The sequence below is a fragment of the Triturus cristatus genome, chromosome 3_2 (assembly GCF_964204655.1).
Source record: "Triturus cristatus chromosome 3_2, aTriCri1.1, whole genome shotgun sequence".
Taxonomy (NCBI): domain Eukaryota; kingdom Metazoa; phylum Chordata; class Amphibia; order Caudata; family Salamandridae; genus Triturus; species Triturus cristatus.
In genome coordinates, this window is record NC_140584.1 from 457,063,360 (window position 1) to 457,084,707 (window position 21,348).

The following is a 21,348-nucleotide window of genomic DNA, read 5'->3' on the forward strand; positions in this document are numbered from 1 at the left end:
TGATGCAGGAGGTGCAGTTATACCAGGACCAAAAGCTCTACGCACCCCACTAAACCCCTAAAATTGCTATATGTTACTATTATGAAGGCAGTCACAAGTTCAGTTTGTAGTTGAAAGGGGCTTCATTTAAATGGTGCAGCAAGTGCAGTGGCACCGGGGCCAAAAATTGTCATAACTCCACTAAAGTGGCAGTCACAATTGCAGTTATCTTTCAGACAGTAGGGACATGATGTGAATGGTGCAGCAGGTGCAGTGGCACTGGGACCAAAAGCTCCAGGCACACCACTTAACACCTAATATTGCTATATTTTATTCCTAAACTGGCAACCACAAGTGCAGTTACCTTGCAGACAACAAGGTCATGATTTGAATGGTGCAGTGGGTAGAGTGGCACTTGGCCAAAAAGTGGTCAGAACTCCTCTAAAGACCTAATATTGCTATATTTTACTACTATACAGGCAGACACAATTGCAGTTTTCTTGCAGTTAAAAGGAACTAAACGCAGAATATTGCTACATTTTACTACTAAACATGCAGTCACAAGTGTAGTTATCTAGCAGGCACTAAGGCCATGATTTTAATGGTGCTGCTGGGGCAGTGGCACCGGGGCCCAAAGCTCTAGGAACCCCTCCAAACACCAAATATTGCACTATTTTATTACTAAACAGGCAGTCAGAAGTGCACTTACCTTATAGGTAATAGGGTCATGATTTGAATGGTGCAGCAGGTGCAGTGGCACCAGGGCCAAAAATTGTCAGAACTCCTCTAACACCAAATATTGCTATCTTTAACTATTAAATAGGCAGTCACAAGTGCAGATACCTTGCAGGCACTAGGGGTATGATTTGAATGGTGAAGAATGTGCAGTGGGACTTGGGCCAAAAATTGCCAGAACTCCTCTAAACACACAATATTGCTATTACATCAGTTAATTCTCTTATTTCCCACTTTCATTTCATTTTTCACAATTTTGATATTACTTACCCAAACTATACCACTACTGACAGCACAATATATTGCTTTTTGTAGATAAACAAGTTATATTTCTTTAACAGACTCTCTGTAGTTTATATTGTCCTACTACTCGACAAGCTACAAATTACAACAAAAACAGCTCATTAGTAATCACATAGGTGAAACATAATGCATTTACCAATGCTTATTGTTATTTGGTATAAATCCATTCAGTATATCTTGGAGAGATCTGATAGGCTGCCACCAATTCAAGAATGATGTGGTGGCAGCCATCTTAGGACTCGAGATCTCAGCCCCAAGTCCTGACAAACAAAAGTGAAAAAATGACATAAGGGGCAGGGTAGGGATACCCTGACTCGCTAGGCCTGGTGATAGGTATGGCGCATGGGACTAAAAACTTTTTTGCCTCAAATTTCAGAGGATCCGCAAATCCGCTGTAATTTTTTTTTTTAAAGGGCGGGCTCCCATCCGTTTCTATCAAAAGAAAACCCTTGGGTGGACCAGGGCCTGCGGGTGAGGCACAGCATATATTTCAGCATGCATTTTTTAGGGGGGGTGCATAATGCTCTTCCTCAAGCCTCTAAAAGGCTCCAGGAACCCCATCCTGGGGCTGATAATTTAAATAAAGAGGAGGGGGGGGCTCTTCTCCCCAAGCCATAAGAGGCCCTGGAGACCCCATCCTCTGGGAGCGATAATTTAAATAAAGTGGAGTGGCTATCTCATTGACTGTGTTCCAGGGTTCCCAATCCCCAGATACTGTCTATTTCCCTTACTGCGGGCGTAGGCAGACAAATTGCAGTGTTCTCCTACAGGGCTGGAGCAGAAAGCAGCCCCAACCCTTTGTAGAATAAAACATTTCCCTGCCTGTGCACAGGGGCAGGGAAATACACTGAATTGCTCCAAACCCATAGGAGCAAAAGAAAACTGCTCCAGCAGGGTTTGAGCAATGCCGGATCCTGCTGCACCCACAATGAGTGCATTTGGAAGCCAATGGGGCTAGGGGGGACCCTGGGCCTCCCCTTCCAGCCTCCAGCATGGGACTAGCTGTTCCATAGATGGGCACCAGGGCATCCCATTTAAAGAAAAACATGCCAGCTCCTGCAAGAACAGGCAGCCAGCAGGGTTGCGGGCCCTGAGCCTCCCCCCAGAGCCCCCACCGTGGGACTAGTTGTGGCGTGCCCCAGGTGGGCACCGGGGCACATCAATTTAACATTTTTTTTTAAATGAGAATGCCCGCTCCTTCAGGAGCAGGGAGCAGGCAGGGTCACTCATGCCATCTTCTATGACATCATTGATAATATCACTGCAAAATTTGCAATGAAATTATTGATGAGAAAACTGTGCATGGTGGGGGCGCGAGTTTTAGTTACCTTAGGGCACAAGTTACTTAACATAACTATAACTTGTGAATTTCTATGGTTTTTAGAGTTTATAAGTTATAAACTCTAAAAACCATAGAAATTAGGCAAGAGCAATATGCTCCCTAAAGGAAATAGTAACAACACCCTGGAAAAAGCAAACATTCATAGGAAATGAAAGATTAAATAATGAAATATAAGCAGGAACAACATGGTGAACTTAACGCTTTTACACTCACTATTCAGAAATCACTGAGTGCTTATGCCAGAAAACTACTGGGCCCAGAAAGGACCCATTTCAATGTCCACTGCTTATATGCTTACAAAACGTAAACAGTATTGTTTAAAAAGACCACATACGTGAACACAAAGCCGCTGTACACATTTTGTTTTCCAATCCACCCATCAACTAGGTATTACTGTACCTCCAGGTTTGGTGCACTTCCCCACCGGGGGAAAACAGCGCTTCACTGGCAAACTCGGTAAAGTGACACTAATGTTTTTGGGGTTTGAATAAAACCGATCCGGCCACTTTAAGAACACTCCGTCTTGCTTTATTTAGTTATTGATTTTTCATATTTTGAACCTTTTATTTCCGTGGCTGCACTTTGGAATAGAAAAATGTCAAAACGGCATTTCCATCAAAAGTGGTTTTCTTTTTTGCATCCATTTCACAGGGAAACAAATGAACGTCAGGAAGTAAAAGAGGGTGAGAACCATTTCTTGAGTCACGGTTTTCGGTAAGTGAGGAGGAGTTAGACAGACAGAGAGGGAATAAGAGTAAGAAAGAGGGGGGGGCAGAGTAGAAGCGGACACCTTCCTAGTGTTGTCTGGGCAGGAAGCAAGATACGGAGACCTTTTTCTTCTCTGCTCCCCGCCTGTCCCCGAACAGCCACTAATGCCGAGCCTTCTCGTTACAACAAACAAATGATGGACGGAATGCTGACAATGCAGACATTCTCCCCCAGTCAAGAGATCTGGGTTAAATCCATCGTTCTTTTGCCCACTACGCCACCCCAGTTCAGACATGGCCATATGCAAATCAGTCTTGACCCTGTGCCTCATGGGAACAGTCCAGCCCGAACTGCCAAGCCATGTCTTCCCTGGACCGGAATCAAGCATCCTAGGACCGGTTTCTGGCTATCAGCCGTCATCAGCCAGGATAGCTTGACTCCAGTGGCGTAGTGAGCACGGGACCCACGTCTGGGCATACCCATCCCATTTAGGGCGAAAAGCGTTACAACAAACAAATGATGGACGGAATGCTGACAATGCAGACATTCTCCCCCAGTCAAGAGATCTGGGTTAAATCCATCGTTCTTTTGCCCACCACTGTTTGGTTGTTGTAACGCTTTTCGCCCTAAATGGGATGTGTATGCCCAGACGTGGGTCCCGTGCTCACTACGCCAAAGAAGATTCATTGGTAAATGCTTGTGTCAAGGATAGGAAGGGTGACCTTGTCAGGTGTTCTGATTGATGGTCTATGACAGTGGCTCTTAACCTGTGGTCCATGGACACTTGAGACTCTGCGAAGCCTACTTAGAGGGTCTATGACTGGTTAGAATATTAAATAGTATTGACAGATTAATAAAGTGTATATGAAAAAAAGCATAATGTACAAGTGAAAATGTATAAATGATCTGTAAACGTGAAGAAATTTTAATTTGGAGAATAAAAATTAAGTTAGTATGCTTGGACTGATTTGTGGGAGCAGTGCAAGTGCATCAAACATAATATAGTGTGGACTCAATTCAATTCAGAAAAGCCCCAAACTTCCTTTTTATGTTCAATTTAAATAAAATATTTAATCTTTTATTTGATGATGAATGTTTGTTTATGTATTGTTTTACAATTTAAATCATCGAAGTTGGTTAGGCTGGGGTTCCCGGCATCCAGTAATGATTCAGTGGTCACCGGGTTCCAGTAAAGATTAAATGGGGGTCCACAGATGTTAAAAGGTTAAGAACCACTGGTCTAAGAGGAGCACCATCATTGTAAAGTTCAGCACTGTGAATTATGGAAAATAATTCAGTTAGACCGCTTTTGTGTGAAATACCAGCAAATATTCAATAAGAAGGCTTACCCATGACATATGTGTGTAAGTATAATATATATATATTTTTTTTTTCAATGAATATTTTTTTTTCAAAGATTTATACAGCGCGAACTCGACCTGAAGGCATCAGCGCGCTTTATATCAGCACCCGTTGCATTACAGATGGACGGACACATTGTTTTTTTGTTAGGCACGGGGAGATTAAGTGATTTGCCAAGAATCACAGGGTGTTAAGCGTTCCTGCCGAGATTTCAACCAAGTTCTCTAACTTGGAGGTAGACCGCTCTAGCCGTTAGGCCACATCCTCTCCCCTAAAAAAAACCAAGCATTTGCAATGCAATAGGTCTCGCATTTGTGAGAGTTTGAGCTATTGGCATTGTAAATGACAATGCCTCATATTTATGCGTTTGAAAACCTGCAAGCTGTGTGTAAACAAGAACTTTGTACTTATAGCCCTTGCTTATGAGAAGCAAAGCTGGCAGTATCTTTTACTGACAGCCTTGCTTCTCGTAAGGACTATACGTACAAAGTACGTGTTTATGCACCGCTTGCAGGTTTTCAAAATAAATTAATAAAAGGCACTCTTATTTACAATGCCAATAGCTCCAACTCACGCAAATACGAGACCTATTGCACTGCAAATGCTTGTTTTATTTACGGATCCAAGTTGTACTGGTAAATAAAGAAAAATAAAGCAGTGGCAAAGTTGTTTTTTTTTTTTTTAAGGCGGGTGGAGGGAAATAACGAAAGCAGGGCTCAGAAGCAACACGGAGAGTACTGGTGCGGGAAAGATCACAGAGGATGGGGTCAGAAGCAACACAGATGGCGGCTGGACAAGAAGGGCGAGAGAGAGCAACGTGGAGCACGTGAGAACAGAAGCACACAGGAGAAAGAGAGCAACGTAGAACGGGTAGAAGCACACATGGAAAAAAGCAATGCATGGGAAGTGAAACACACAAGGGCAAGCACAACACTGAGGGAGCGAGGGAGTAACATGGAGCGCGGTGGAGTGGCGATGGATAAAGAGGGACCCCCCCATTAAAAAAAATAAGATGTTATTATGCAGTCACAGCAGTGGTGTCATTTTGTAGGTAAAAGCACACCACATGAACGCACCTACGCGTACGTGTGAAGTTTTTTAATTTTTTGTATTTACTGATCCAAGTTGTACTAGTAAATAAAGAAGTGCCAAAGCTTTTTTTTCTTTTTTTAAGGCAGGTGGAGGGAAATAACGAAAGCAGGGCTCAGAAGCAACACGGAGAGTACTGGTGCAGGAAAGATCACAGAGGATGGGGTCAGAAGCAACACAGATGGCGGCTGGACAAGAAAGGCGAGAGAGAGCAACGTGAAGCACGTGAGAACAGAAGCACACGGGATAAAGAGAGTAACGTGGAACGGGTGGAAGCACACAGGAAAAAACTATAGTACAGTACTACTACAGTAGTGCTAGGCACCGAACTGGCATGCCAAGCAGAGCGAACATGCAGGACTTACTCACGAACATATTGTGACTATTCACAGCAGTGTTTCGGTACTACACGAGACAGCAGTGAAGGTGTTCAGATTAGATTAAAACGGAGATGTCTTGTAACTTTGCATGTTGAAGCAGCACAAGGTGTGAAAGTCACCGTATTCCAGCCATTAGAGGTGGCAGCATAGCACTGAGAAGTATGTTAATACCGGCATGAAGAGAGGATAAAGACGAAGAAGGACATTGATGGTTACTTAAAGCAGCTAACAAATGGGCAGGAGTGCTTTAACTGATCAGATAAGTACCAGAGGCAGAAGAGTAATAGACAGAGGTAAGATTGTTCAAAGTGGAAAGACTACAGTAGTGCTAGGTCCTGAACTGGCATGCCAAGCAGAGGAACATGCAAGACTTACTCATGAACATATTGTGACTATTCACAGCAGTGTTTTGGTACTCCACGAGACAGCAGTGAAGGTGTTCAGATTAGGCAAGACCACAGTGCAGCTTAGCCTACAGCATTCGTGAAGAACTGACATACTGTAGTAAATCCCAACAAGACCGGCGGCCGCGAGACACTTATAAGGTCCCAAAGGCGAGACCTATTGGCAATGCCAATGCTTGTTTTTAAATTCTTTTGTTCTGATAAATCCCTTATGTCTAGTGGACTTCCTTCACACCTGAGAGGCAAATAGGGGGTAAACACCACCTATCTTTCCCCAGAGAGGACAGAAAGACTGTTGTGTTCAGTGGGGATCACTTGCCCATGCCCAGGGGGGCAGTTCTCCCTCCCCAGCAAAGAATTTTCCATGGTGACTAGTTGGTTAATCCTTGCTTGGCGATTGCAGTCCCACAGCAATCCCAAAGCAAGGATCTGCTCGGTAGAGACACCACTGGTAAGGGACATTATTCTCTTTCCAGCTGAACCTCTCCATTCTCGCTAGTACTTGCTATGTGCACATCACAGAGTCAGGATGGATAGTGCAAACTAGACAAACATGCAACATACCAGTAGAGAAAAGTCTGGACAGAAAACCAAGAGCACATTCTATAAGCAAGCAAGCATTGGCAAAGGCAGCAGGACTTGCCTTTTAGCTACCAACGAAGACCTGTCCATTTCGATGAGGCTGCCAATGTGTGTTAATGCCTGAGTGTTTATCTGGATATTTTTCTTCTGTATTTGTATGCCCTCTTTATGTGTCTGTTTGTCTGTCCGATTATTTATATGGTGTGGTTGTGCATCTGTATTGGTTTCTTTATTTACTATGTCTGTGTGTGCCTGTATGTGCTTGAATCAGTCTGTGTTTGTGTAGCCATTGTTATAAGTGCCTGCGTTGGTCTGTGTATGCCTCTGAGTGCCTCCATGTGTCTCTGTTAGTAATTGGGTGTGTGTGTTTGTATCCGGGTTGTACTGGTGTCTATGTCCGCATGCATCTGGGTGTCTGCCCTTTTCCTGGTCTGTCTGTCTGTCTGTCTGTGTGTTTATGTGTCTGAGTGTAAGGGTCTTTGTATGGTGAGTCTGTTTGTGGGCTTGTACATGGATTTGTGTACTTGTCTGTATTTGTATGGGTGTGCTGAACTTTATTCTAGCTTTGTGCAGTGGTTTCCTCTTAGTATGCCTATGTGTGTCAGAGTGCATTGATGTTACAGTATGTATGTGTGTGTGTATGTTGTTGCGTGCATCTGCATTTCTGTGGAGGAGTCTTTGTATTTATGTGTGTATCTGTTAGGTGTTTATCTGTATGTGTGGCAAGCCCAAAAGCCAAGAAACAGCTGACCATTTCTTGCAATAAAGGACGGTTGGCTTGGCAGGCTGTAAAAGAACGACGACCTCTTGAAGGGTGCGTGTGGTCTTTAACCCACACGTATAGCTCGAATTAGATGGTATAATCACAGCAGTGACTTACTCCTTGATGCATGTTCCTTGCCCTAACATTCTGCAGCAATCACACTTTTTGCAAAAAAGGGTGTGGCTGCCTTTCATTAATATGCACAAAGAAGTAATATCAAACATTGGCTCAGCCAATAGGTCTTTCCTTTGGGACCTATTGGCTTTGGGAATTGCTTTTGGGGTCCATACAGCATCAGCACACACATTTGGCAGCAGCTTTGACAAAGCCTACAGCTGTCACGTAGGCAAGGCCTATTGGCTTTGCCAATGCTTGTTGTGCACAGCAAGCCCGGTCCTCAGAGTATTACTCTAGAAGGGTGAAAATACCTTCCAGACCTGCCAGATTCACAGCCATGTCCTGTAGGCTGAATGCAGATTTCAGCAACAGATGCATTCACCCTCTAAGCTATCCCACAGTCGCACTACCTGTAGAGAATAAAGAAAAGTGTGCCTGCTCATTCAGTTATGTCGAGTGATCCAGGTGTAACTCTTTTACAAAGCTTACACAGCGAAAGGTAAATAAAAAGCATGTGACCGTCGCTGCTGCCAGCGGTTGTACATTGGCAATAATAAACACGACCCTCTTTAAGAACATGAGCACACATTGGAGAAGCCTGCAAGCTTTGAAGTGCTTGGCTCCGGGCACCCTGCTGCTATGCACTAAAGAGGCGACTGCCCAGTGTGTGCAGCAACAAGCCATGGCATATCTTGATGCAGCGCCTTCATGAAGTACAGTACCCGTGATGGGGACATATGGCGGCTGCGCGCGTTCACGTGCACATGCACGCAGGCTTTAGGCCAGCGGCTGCAGCACTTTGAAAATCCCCTTACAAAAATTCGAGCAACAGCGCATGCGCTGTTCTAGGCTCGACCTAATAAAAAACCTGAACTGGAGCAGTATATCATGCATAGACCGGGGAAACTTGATGGCTATGTGGAAGTCAAATTCAGAGCATTGTCGTTCTAGAGTTTTTTGGCAGTAGTACTAGGCCTGAGACTGAGGACAGGAACTGAACAACAAAAAAGTGACAAAGTGAAAAAGAGGCAGTGGTGAGTGACGTTAAGCTTTCAGTCGTTGAGGGCTGGTACCTAAGGCTCCTGGGGGAGTCATTGTTCAAATACATTTCAGTTGCTCTTTAAGTTATGAGCAGGGCCACTGGAATTATGAAATTGTGCAGGCCACCTAATCTGCAGATTTTTAAAAAAAAAATAGTTTCTAGTTCGAACGGTTCAAAAGTTACTAAAAATGCAGTGACACGTGTTGCGGCACCATGGCTGGCCATTTGCAAAGCTGGACTGGTCAGCTTTCTGTTGCTTATTGATATATTTGGGTGTTAAACAGGTACTAATGAGGTGCAATGAATATTCAGACAGTATTAACAAGTTTAAAAATGATGAAAAAATGAAGTGATTCTGTTACTCATTATGCGGCATAATTTGCCTTTTCTTGCTGCATAGTTTACTCAACCCTGCCACATAATTGTGCTTTCTCATGCCGCATAATTCCAGTGGCCCTGGTTATGAGCGAGACACATTTCAGATGTGGTGAACGAAATGGAAGATTCATTGTCTAGTTTTCAGTGATGGAGATTCCACACAATGAGGATCGACGAGGAGAGACAGCCTCGGAGGAATGTGGAACTCTGGACAGGGAAGGCTCTGAAGTTAATGAAGGGACGCCTGCTCTGTCCTACTGGCAACAATTTGTTATTGGCGGGTGTGGGCGACCTTGCTACAAGTGGGCAGATACGGGGAAACAGCGTTGGGGAAGCATCAATGTTAAGGAGATGGGAATCCATACATTTTGTGATGTCAATAACAGAAAAAGAAATGAGTCTCCGTTAACTATTACATAAAACAGCTTCTTATGGGAAAAATTGGGGATATGAAGTGAACGGGGGAATATGTAAAACAAATGGCAGAAGAATGGGCTGGAAAAAGGGGAATAACAGGAAGACGCAAAGAATGAAGGTGGAGATACTGGACTGTGAAACGAGGCAGGTGAGGACTGTTTTTGGCATATCTTGATGTAGCGCCTTCATGAAGTACAGTACCCTTGACGGAGACATATGGCGGCTGCTGCGCGCGTTCACGCGCACATGCACGCAGGCTTTAGGCCAGCGGCTGCAGCACTTTGAAAATCCCCTTACCAAAATTCGAGCAACAGCGCATGCGCTGTTCTAGGCTCGACCTAAATATATATACATATATAAATCACATTTTGGACACAATTAAAACTTGGGGGCATATTATCAAGCCAGGTGATAAAATTATCGCCGCTTTAGCGACAGAAAACTGCCGCTAGAACGGCGATAATGGGCTTGATAATATGCTCTATGGAATTCCAATTGAAGCCCATGTTAGACGTCCTTCACATCCTAACATGCCGTTCTAGCGGCAGTTTTCTGTCGCTAAAGCGGCGATAATGTTATCGCCTGGCTTGATAATATGCCCCCCCTTCTGTGTACACGGACATGCTAAATTTGGGGGGACGCAGCAAGCAGGTGTGTGGGCTTGAACTCTAGCAGAGAGAGGTGCCTTTTCTTGGGGACCCTGAGGATCGCTGTGGCCGCGCCGTCTCCCTCCCGCCGTCACTTGTAGAGGTGACCGCCGTGTGGGGGGAGCGCAGGGAAAGACTACACTTCCCAGCATTCCCTGGGGCCCGGATATCGACGTCAGCGCGCCCGGAGGCGCTATTTACCGGACCTCGACCCCGGCAGAGCGGGGGACGCAGCAAGCAGGTGTGTGGGCTTGAACTCTAGCAGAGAGAGGTGCCTTTTCTTGGGGACCCTGAGGATCGCTGTGGCCGCGCCGTCTCCCTCCCGCCGTCACTTGTAGAGGTGACCGCCGTGTGGGGGGAGCGCAGGGAAAGACTACACTTCCCAGCATTCCCTGGGGCCCGGATATCGACGTCAGCGCGCCCGGAGGCGCTATTTACCGGACCTCGACCCCGGCAGAGCGGGGGACGCAGCAAGCAGGTGTGTGGGCTTGAACTCTAGCAGAGAGAGGTGCCTTTTCTTGGGGACCCTGAGGATCGCTGTGGCCGCGCCGTCTCCCTCCCGCCGTCACTTGTAGAGGTGACCGCCGTGTGGGGGGAGCGCAGGGAAAGACTACACTTCCCAGCATTCCCTGGGGCCCGGATATCGACGTCAGCGCGCCCGGAGGCGCTATTTACCGGACCTCGACCCCGGCAGAGCGGGGGACGCAGCAAGCAGGTGTGTGGGCTTGAACTCTAGCAGAGAGAGGTGCCTTTTCTTGGGGACCCTGAGGATCGCTGTGGCCGCGCCGTCTCCCTCCCGCCGTCACTTGTAGAGGTGACCGCCGTGTGGGGGGAGCGCAGGGAAAGACTACACTTCCCAGCATTCCCTGGGGCCCGGATATCGACGTCAGCGCGCCCGGAGGCGCTATTTACCGGACCTCGACCCCGGCAGAGCGGGGGACGCAGCAAGCAGGTGTGTGGGCTTGAACTCTAGCAGAGAGAGGTGCCTTTTCTTGGGGACCCTGAGGATCGCTGTGGCCGCGCCGTCTCCCTCCCGCCGTCACTTGTAGAGGTGACCGCCGTGTGGGGGGAGCGCAGGGAAAGACTACACTTCCCAGCATTCCCTGGGGCCCGGATATCGACGTCAGTGCGCCCGGAGGCGCTATTTACCGGACCTCGACCCCGGCAGAGCGGGGGACGCAGCAAGCAGGTGTGTGGGCTTGAACTCTAGCAGAGAGAGGTGCCTTTTCTTGGGAACCCTGAGGATCGCTGTGGCCGCGCCGTCTCCCTCCCGCCGTCACTTGTAGAGGTGACCGCCGTGTGGGGGGAGCGCAGGGAAAGACTACACTTCCCAGCATTCCCTGGGGCCCGGATATCGACGTCAGCGCGCCCGGAGGCGCTATTTACCGGACCTCGACCCCGGCAGAGCGGGGGACGCAGCAAGCAGGTGTGTGGGCTTGAACTCTAGCAGAGAGAGGTGCCTTTTCTTGGGGACCCTGAGGATCGCTGTGGCCGCGCCGTCTCCCTCCCGCCGTCACTTGTAGAGGTGACCGCCGTGTGGGGGGAGCGCAGGGAAAGACTACACTTCCCAGCATTCCCTGGGGCCCGGATATCGACGTCAGCGCGCCCGGAGGCGCTATTTACCGGACCTCGACCCCGGCAGAGCGGGGGACGCAGCAAGCAGGTGTGTGGGCTTGAACTCTAGCAGAGAGAGGTGCCTTTTCTTGGGGACCCTGAGGATCGCTGTGGCCGCGCCGTCTCCCTCCCGCCGTCACTTGTAGAGGTGACCGCCGTGTGGGGGGAGCGCAGGGAAAGACTACACTTCCCAGCATTCCCTGGGGCCCGGATATCGACGTCAGCGCGCCCGGAGGCGCTATTTACCGGACCTCGACCCCCGCGACGCGGACAGCGCGCGGACAGCGCCGGGAGAAGCCCGGGACAAGGGCGGGACCGTCTGTGGCCGTCCGGGGCCGGAGGAGGCCGGGCTGGGCCATATCCCCTTCGTCCTGAGACTGTGAGTCACCACGGTGTTCTATGCTATTGATTTGCATTTGATTAGTACTAGGCACATGTTTCTGGATAAGTTTACTACCCACTGAAGCACAAGACCCCTCATTTACGGACCAGAGACTATTAACTGTTTGGATTGTTATTTCCATCTACTGTTAACTTGTGGCAGATTTATTTTCATATTGTGTGTATTAGCCTTACGTGATAAAATTAGGAAATGATGAAACGGGGAAGGAAAATAAACGCCAAAGCCCCTGCAACGCGGTCACACACTAAGTCCCTAGCTGCAGGTTCCCAGCCACTACCAACATTGACTGCTATCGATAAGATGCTCCAGCAGACCATCGGGGTTGTGGCTAATGCTATAGAGAATACCGAGAGACGGCTCTCCATTACACCATCACTGTACATTCCAAGTCAGGAAAGAGACACTTCGGTCACTATGACTGAGGCGCTGGAGGTTAGCTCCTTTATGACATCATCTTATATAGATCTACCTTCCAGTCAGGTGCCAATAGAAAATTCTAAGGATCCCCGAGATAGATCCACTATACAGGCTTCTCCCCCTGCTGTGAAGAAAAGGGTGGACACATGTAAGCCGTGCCCGAGGAATAAAAATAAAAACAAAAATAACACTGCCCCAACTAAATTAAAAAAAAATATCCACACCAACCATGACCTGGTGACTCCATCCGAAAATCTGCGTGACGCAGCGCCAGGAATACCGTGTTGGGTTACTAATATGGTCACGGACCTACAAACTTCCTTGGAACGTACAATTCTCATTCAGCTTAAGCCACTGGTATCAAAACTAGATAAATTGATTTCCATGTTGAACTCCAGAGGCGGGGGGAAAACTGAGGCAGCTAACTCCCAAAGATCGTCGGCCCCTCTTGGTATGGAAGCCCAACAAAATAAAGCTCCCTGCATTTTAGTTCCTGACACTACTAGCCAACCGGCACAGATTGCCAATACGGGATTGATTATGGATGCCCAAAAACCTACATCCCTTCCACCCCAAGACACTCTTAGCGATGGTTCCCAGCAAAGATATAGCCAACCCATTAAAACTCTGGCAAGTAAACCTGATAAAGTCCCGACTACGTTAAAGCAAGGCCAGCTGAGTAACAATACTAGCATTCCCGCAAAAGCTAATATGATACCAGAATCTAATGCCCAGCACTTGCCCACAATAAATTTACCACCCGAAGCACAAACTTTTGTCGTTGCACTGGTGGGTGTTCCACCTTTAAGAGAGGGCAAAAGAGAAAACGAGGATGAGTTAAAGAATAAGTGCATTCAGTGGCTCACAGTAAATAGGCCCCTACCAAGAGACATTTCAGGAGAAATATTGCTGGCTAGAAGAGTGGGCTGGATTGGGAGGAACCCAAAGACTGTAGCAGGAGATGTAATAATTCTAAATTTTAGGGATGCCACTGCTGTACAATATATATGTAGTAGTGACACTTATAAACAAAGCACCCAAATATCTGCTCTACATCTCTCCTATTTCTATCCTACTCCTAGCTGGGAACCGCACTATTCTAGAGCCAGGATTTTTAATAGGGGGCATCATCTCCCACCCTGCAATTTGGAAAATAGAGGTATACATAGAGAAGGCTGGCCTATTCGTACTCCTCTCTACCCGCTACAGTCACATTGGAATAGATTCAGTGTACTGGAAGAGGTGGATTGACTTAGCTTGGGTGGAAAACTAGATCAACAACTCACCAGTAAAACTACCAGCTGGACAAGGGCCATAGAGGGAGAAGCACCGTTAGCAGATTGTATAAATAGCTCACAAAACAGGGAAACTAATATAAATAGCTCGGACACTGAGAGTCCTGATGATCCGACACAAGGTTGCATAAAATTGGTCTCTTGGAATATAGCTGGCCTAAAAAACAAGTTGGGCTCCCCAGATTGGACTGCGTTTATGACTAAATTTGACATTTGCCTAATGCAGGAGACCTGGGCATTGGAGGATAGTAGAAGCCCGACTTTTGCTACCTATAATATCCTCGCAACATCACTAGGTAAAGGCCGCCCGTCTGGGGGACTATCGATATGGGTAGCCACACACTTGGGAACCCAGGCCGTACAAATACCAACAAAATCGCTGGATTTCCAATGTGTTTTATTACAACCGCCAAACAACCCCCCAGTAGCACTAATCAATGTTTATTCGAGGCCAATCAGAAACGGTAAAGAATCAACCACACTGAGTGAGCTGGCATCATTTATCTCAGGGCTAGATCCTTGTAATTCTATAGTCCTCGGCGGGGACTTTAACTGCCAGTTTGAACCATTGGGTGGGGTTGATCAGGGTGAGCAGGATGAGGTAGATGCGCTATGGCATATCCCAGACCCGGATATTTCCCCAGTCAGAGCTTGGACACCTCTGGTATTACAAGCAAAATCCTTCTGCCTTACAACGTCTCTGCGGGCGTGTAACGGGAGAATGGACTCTGACCGCCCAGCAGCAGGAACGTTTAACCGGACAGACAGGGTCTCCATAATTGACTATATAATGATTGAAGCTAAAAATTGGAGCAAGATAAAGAATTTTAAAGTTGAAAAAAGGCAGGATAGTGACCACAATGCTCTGACTTTAATTCTGAAGCCAGGGTCCTTCGGGTTAAAAAACCCTGAGACTACACTAAATGTGGCAATTCCTCCTCTTGTATTTTCTAACAACCGTAGAAGGGTGAAATGGCCTCGTCTGGCAACGTCACCTTTACAACTTGCGAAAATTTATCAAATCGCGATACCCTGGATAACTCGGATGGCTGCTGAAACTGGGCCTACGCAGGTAGTGGAAATACACAAACAGCTAGTATTGGAACTGGGGGATGTTTTCTATCCAATAGCTAGAGCAAAGAGCTATGTGCCCAAAGCGTTTCCTTGGTTTAATACTAGGTGCAGGGAACTAAAAAAGAACCTTCTCGCAGCAATTAAATCAAAAAATAAACCCAGCACTCGAGATGCTAGACAAGCGTATAAGAAGGAGCTGTCTAGGAGTAGGTTGGAATGGGAAGAAGAGAGGTGGGAAGCGCTGAGGGATGCCTTGGTGACTAAGGACGCCAAACTCTTCTGGGAGCTAGTGAGTTCTTCTGTAGGAGGCAGTGGGGAATCTTTCCTGCCAAACATTGCTCCCTCAGTATGGGAAACGCACTTTGCCACATTGTATTCTTCCCCCTCGGTCACCCCGGAGCCACTGAATAGAGCTCGGATAATGCAACCAAAAGACCAACTCTGTGTTCCATTGGATCTAAATTCTACACATGAGCATTGTCCTCAGGAGCCGTCAGACCGTGGAAACTACTCTGGCCACCTAAGAACTAGGAAGCAGATGACTACTGGAAGTATTGAGGTTATCTCAATCAAAGAAGTAGAATCTGCTATTACCAGGCTACCCTCTAACAAAGCCCCAGGGCTAGATAAAGTGCCAGGCGATCTCTTTCGTTCACAACCTAAAATCTGGGGACCCTATCTAGCTGTACTATTCAATGCAGTCCTGACAGGAGCTAATTTACCAGATACCTGGGCAGGGGCTGAAATTGTTCCTATTTACAAAAAAGGTTGCCCTTTAGCTCCCTCGAATTACAGGCCCATAAGTCTCTTGGATACTACACAGAAACTTATGGGCCGGATCATACTAGATAGAATACTTGAGTGGGCAGAGGAGAACAAGATATTAAGTACCTACCAGGCAGGGTTCAGAGCAGGGATTTCGACCCTGGATCAGCTCTTTAGACTACAGGTCTTGTTTTGGAAAACCGTAATTCTGGGAGGGGGTAGTCTCTACCTGGTCTTCGTAGACTTACGGGCTGCTTTTGACCTCGTGCCCAGAGAAAGCTTATGGAAGGTCCTGAAAGATCTAAACCTCCCGCCTTACCTCCTAGAAGTTCTGAAGCATTTCCATAAAGAGAATTATGCTCAGGTACGTTGCGGGAAAAATGGAGAGCTTTCAGAACGTTTCCCAGTTACCAGAGGTGTGCGCCAGGGCTGTGCCCTGGCCCCCACCCTCTTTAGCCTTTACATCAATGGTTTGGTGGGTGAGTTGGACAAGGTTAAGAATGGTGATGTTCCCCGGCTGGCATCTGGACGGGTGCCTGCATTGATGTTCGCAGACGACACCTTATTGCTGTCTCGAACCTCTACAGGCATCCAGAGGGTATTGGATGGCTTTGTAATATTCTGTGCTTCGAGGGGGCTTGAGATCAACTTAGAAAAGACAAAGTTCATGATCTTCGGCCCCCCGAAGCGCACTCGCCCCTGCCCAGTCCTAAATGGCATCCCACTGGAAAGGGTTGGTACCTTCGTCTATCTGGGTGTTACCCTGACCGAAGATTTTGGCTGGGGCCCACAGGTGGTCAAATCCGCCCTGAGGCTCACACAGATAGCGGGGGGTATAAACAAATTCCAAAGGAAAACGCTATTTAAACCGGTCTCCCCTGGTCTCGAGATTTATAAAGCCCAAGCTAGACCTGCTGCAATGTACGGTGCAGAATTCTGGGGCCATACCCGTGTATCACCCCTTTCCAAGGTCGAACATACATTTATTAGAAATTTGATAGGGCTCCCTCAGAGCACCCCGCTGATACCCCTGAGACTAGATTTAGATCTAGAGCCTATCTTTGAACTTCTGGCGAGCAGACCCCTCTTGTACTGGAGAAGGCTGTGGACAGCGTCAGAGCTCGGCGACTACAGAGCTGAGTTTCTTGCAATTTGGGATCAGCTGAAGAGTAGAAACATACCTTGGCTATCCCATATAAAGGCCACACTATACCAGATTGGCCTCCCCCAACTTTGTGAGACCCCAGAGCAAGGCTGTCTGGCGGTAAAAAGAACGGAGTTGTTAGCTATAATTAGACAGCATAATCTGGACCAACTATACCGCCTGTCATCTATGGGTAGGTTGACAACGGAATTCCTACAAGTAAAACTGACCCCCAGTAAGGAGGAGTACCTAGACTTGATTCAGCCGCCCAGAGCAAAGAAGTTATATACCCAATTAAGATACGGCTGTCTCCCGATTGGGGAATTGACTTGCAAGTGGACGGGAAGAGGTGTGGGGGTTTGTCCCGTCTGTAATAAAACCAAAGAAGACCTTGCCCATGTTCTATTTTTCTGCTCCGCTTACAACAAAATACGAAGAGCCTGGCTCGTGCCATTGTGCAGAAACTTGGGATTAAAGCACTGTGCGCAAGCCTGCAGGATTTTACGCTATGACACTTCCCCCCCAATTGTGTTTTCTGTCTCCCGTTTTTTATATGGTATGTGGAGAAGAAGGTCAGCTCTGATTAATCAACCAACTATTAACTTTTAATATAAATGGAATTTTATTGTTCTTTGTTCCCACTTTGATAACTGCTGTTTAATAACTTTTTATCCAAAATACTGAACTATTTATGCATTTTACGTGTATGTACATATTTTATCTGTGCTTTTATGGTCACTGACCGAAATAAAGCTATCAAAAGTGAAAGTGAAGTGAAAGATAATATGCTCTATGGAATTCCAATTGAAGCCCATGTTAGACGTCCTTCACATCCTAACATGCCGTTCTAGCGGCAGTTTTCTGTCGCTAAAGCGGCGATAATGTTATCGCCTGGCTTGATAATATGCCCCCCCCTTCTGTGTACACGGACATGCTAAATTTGGTGGCGGCTAGAGAAGACACAATACAAACACCCTTGACAAAGACCGAAGACGAGAGGCGCTTTGCTTCCTCTGATCACAATACAGAGTGCTGCAGATTAAAAAGTCAAGACTCGCTTCAATTATCACACTTGACAAGCGGCCACTGGCACCTTGGTGGGCACATTAAAGACGGCCAAACAAAAACAAATGAAAAACAGCATACACGCAAATTAAAACAGTGCACTACCTCGGGCTTGGGCAAAAGTCTTTCATGCCGCATAATTTGTGCTGGCAAATTGTCTGGTTCTGCTATGCCCTCCCCAAAACACCCATTAACAGCTCGATAAGGCCAGCACTCAGCACATAATCTGACTGAAGTTCCTTGTTCCATATATATGCCGTCTCATCGAGGACAGTACAGAGGCTTCCGACGCTCCTTCATCAAGGGCAACCTAAACACTGTATCCATTTCTTCTCGGTTTTGTGAACATCCATCGGCGCATGAAGCTGCATTCGTAAACCTGTTTACCTGTTAATATGTACCATATAGTTTCCTTCTGTGAACCCAGAGTCCCGCCCTCCCACCCGCTGCCCTACAAAAAGCCCGGGCAAAAAAACATTATTTTACCTGCAGAAGGTAAACAGAAGGCGAGATAGCAGAGCGCCAGGGGTGCCAGGGTAACTGTGCCCCAGCGCCCCCTGAGCAGCAACGCCAGACGACGCGCCATCTCAGGCCGCTGGGTCCAGGTCCCGAGTGAGGAGAACTTTGCCCAGGACCTTGGCGAGAGCAGCAGCGAATGTTTCACTTTCTGTTTTGCGTCCGTCGCAGGTTGGTTGAGATAAGCGGAACCCTGTAAGGTGGCACTCTGACAACGCCCAGAACAGGTAAAGTGGCATTCTGACAGACAGCAAGCAGCGCACTGTGCGAAACTACTTCACACCAGCAGCTGATTACTTTTGTACGACGGGCCTATCATTATGGTTCAATCTCTCCTCATGTGTCAGGAAGGACTACGCTGGGTCACAAGGGAGGCCTACAAATATCGAGCAGTGCAGAGCGCTGGGAACGCTTCAAGTCTGGCGTTGGCCAAGACATTTGACTTTACAAAGGTTACATGTATAATATAATTACTTGAACGCCAACAGACCCGATTCAGTCGAGATACTCCCGATTTTTTTTATGCAAAAAAAAATAGCTTTATTTTGACTGTCTCTTGCCTGAAATTGCCTCTGCTTTAATAGAAGGTTTAAGGGGAAATGCATCTCCGAATTTGTTTTTAAATCTCTTGGTTTTCAGTTTTTCAAATGTTGGCAGGTATGTTAAAGGGGCTTTCAGGCAGCTCTCTGCATCTGTTGATCAAGTACCCACTACAGCATACAGAAAGGGTCAGTGGATCAGCATACTTCCGCCACTGGCTAGCTTCACTTTGAGTGACTGCATTTTGCTCTTTCACATGGAACTCACCCACACCAAAGGTAGTTCCCGTCAGTGCCTGTGTTTTTGTCCGTACTTTATTATTACTTTAGTGCTGTCTTTGTGTTTAGTACCTGATGTGATAGCAGGAGACTTTCTCTTCACAGTACAGGGAACATTCCTTCTATAGCAGTCCCTGCCTCCTGCTAAATTATGTTGTAAGTTCCTCTTGGAGCTGCCTTCTTTCAAGTCTAAGACACACAATTGATGGACGGAATGCAGAACAAATCAAAACATTCACCCCCAGTCAAGAGATCTGGGTTAAATCCATCATTCTTTTGCTCACCATGCAACTCCAGTTTAGACCTGGCCATATGCAAATCAGTCTTGACCCTGTGCCTCATGGGAACAGTCCAGCCCGAACTGCCAAGCCAGGTCCTCCCTGGACCAGAAACAAGCATCCTAGGACTGGTTTCGGGGTTTCACCCCTCTTCAGCCAGGATAGCTTGATTCCAGTGGCACAGTGTGCCCAGGACCCACGTCTGGGCATACCTGGCGCACTTAGGGCGAAAAAGCAAAAGACACACACTTGATGGAAGGAATGCAGAACAAATCAAAACATTCACCCCCAGTCAAGAGATCTGAGTTAAATCCATCATTCTTTTGCTCACCATGCCACTCCAGTTTAGACCTGGCCATATGCAAATCAGTCTTGACCCTGTGCCTCATGGGAACAGTCCAGCCCGAATTGCCAAGCCAGGTCCTCCCTGTACCGGAAACAAGCATCCTAGGACCGGTTTCGGGGTTTCACCCCTCTTCAGCCAGGATAGCTTGATTCCAGTGGCACAGTGAACCCAGAACCCAAGTCTGGGCATACCTGGCGCACTTAGGGCGAGAAAGCAAAAGACACACAATTGATGGACGGAATGCTTGACATTGTTCTGTCCATCAATTGTTGTTTTTGCATTTGTCACCCCGTGTGGGACGGGTATGCTCAGACGTGGGTCCCGTGCTCTCCATGCCACTGGAATCAAGCTATCCTGGCTGAAGAGGGGTGAAACCCCGAAACAGGTCCTAGGATGCTTGTTTACAGTCCAGGGAGGACCTGGCTTGGCAGTTCGGGCTAGACTGTTTCCATGAGGCACAGGGTCAAGACTGATTTGCATATGGCTGGGTCCAAACTGGAATGGCATTGTGAGAAAAAACGATGGATTTAGGCCCAGATCTCTGTACTGGGGTGAATGTATGACATTGTTCTGCATTCTGTCCATCAATTGTTGATTTTGCTTCTTTCAAGTCTGGCGTAGCCAATATTTTTTGATTTTACCAAAGTTATATGTATAATATACTTATGTAAAGGGGCTGTCTGCCTCCTCTGTTCATCCATTGGGCTATTCTTGTGTCATTTACATTTTGCTGCCACCGACTATGGCATACAGCAGCGGTATCCAATCTGTGTGCCGAAGCACTGCAATGCGCCTACAGAACTAGCCTGGGGCATCGCGGACAGATGCGCAACAAGCCGTTTCTTCTTTCCTTTCTTTCTTGCCTTCCTCTTTTCCTCTTTCTTCCCTTCTTTTTTCCTTTTCTTTTCTTTACTTTCCCACTTTCTTTCTTTCTTTTCTTCACCCACAGCCCACTTAAACCGTAGTCTGACTTCACTGTGAGTTACAACATGCTTCCCTTTCATAAGGAGTAAAATCTTCTTACAGAGTAGTGCAAAGGACTGCTTTTGCAAGGTACACCTTTTTGAAGCCCCAAAAATATTTTTTTCCTTTACTCAATGTTATTTAGATTGATGAGGGTCCAGCAGCTACCCCAACAATAACGTTCTGAAAAAACTATGTCACAGCAAAACAAGATTTGCCAAAGTAAAAAAGGCTGTCAGCCAACACCAGGCCTCTTGGCTTTGCCAATGCTGGTTTCATCATGTTATCCTCGCAGCTGTTGTAGTATTTTATCGGAAATACAATGTAAAGTTAAGCAGGAGCGTTTTTAAACATTGCGGTTTCTGTCACTGGTTGTAACTTATGTTTGCCTCTGTAACCTTT

General features: G+C 47.0%; 1 protein-coding gene across 1 annotated transcript in view; it reads right to left on the reverse strand.

Annotated features, from left to right (window-relative positions):
* Positions 1 to 18,678, reverse strand: part of LOC146857533 (uncharacterized) — an 813,297-nt gene extending 794,619 nt beyond the window's left edge. Inside the window, exon 1 of the mRNA XM_085648075.1 lies at positions 18,512 to 18,678. Within this exon, the coding sequence (XP_085504201.1) occupies positions 18,512 to 18,611 (100 nt within the window). The 5' untranslated portion in view covers positions 18,612 to 18,678. The remainder of the gene's footprint in view (positions 1 to 18,511) is intronic.
* Between the last annotated feature and the right edge of the window lie 2,670 nt (positions 18,679 to 21,348).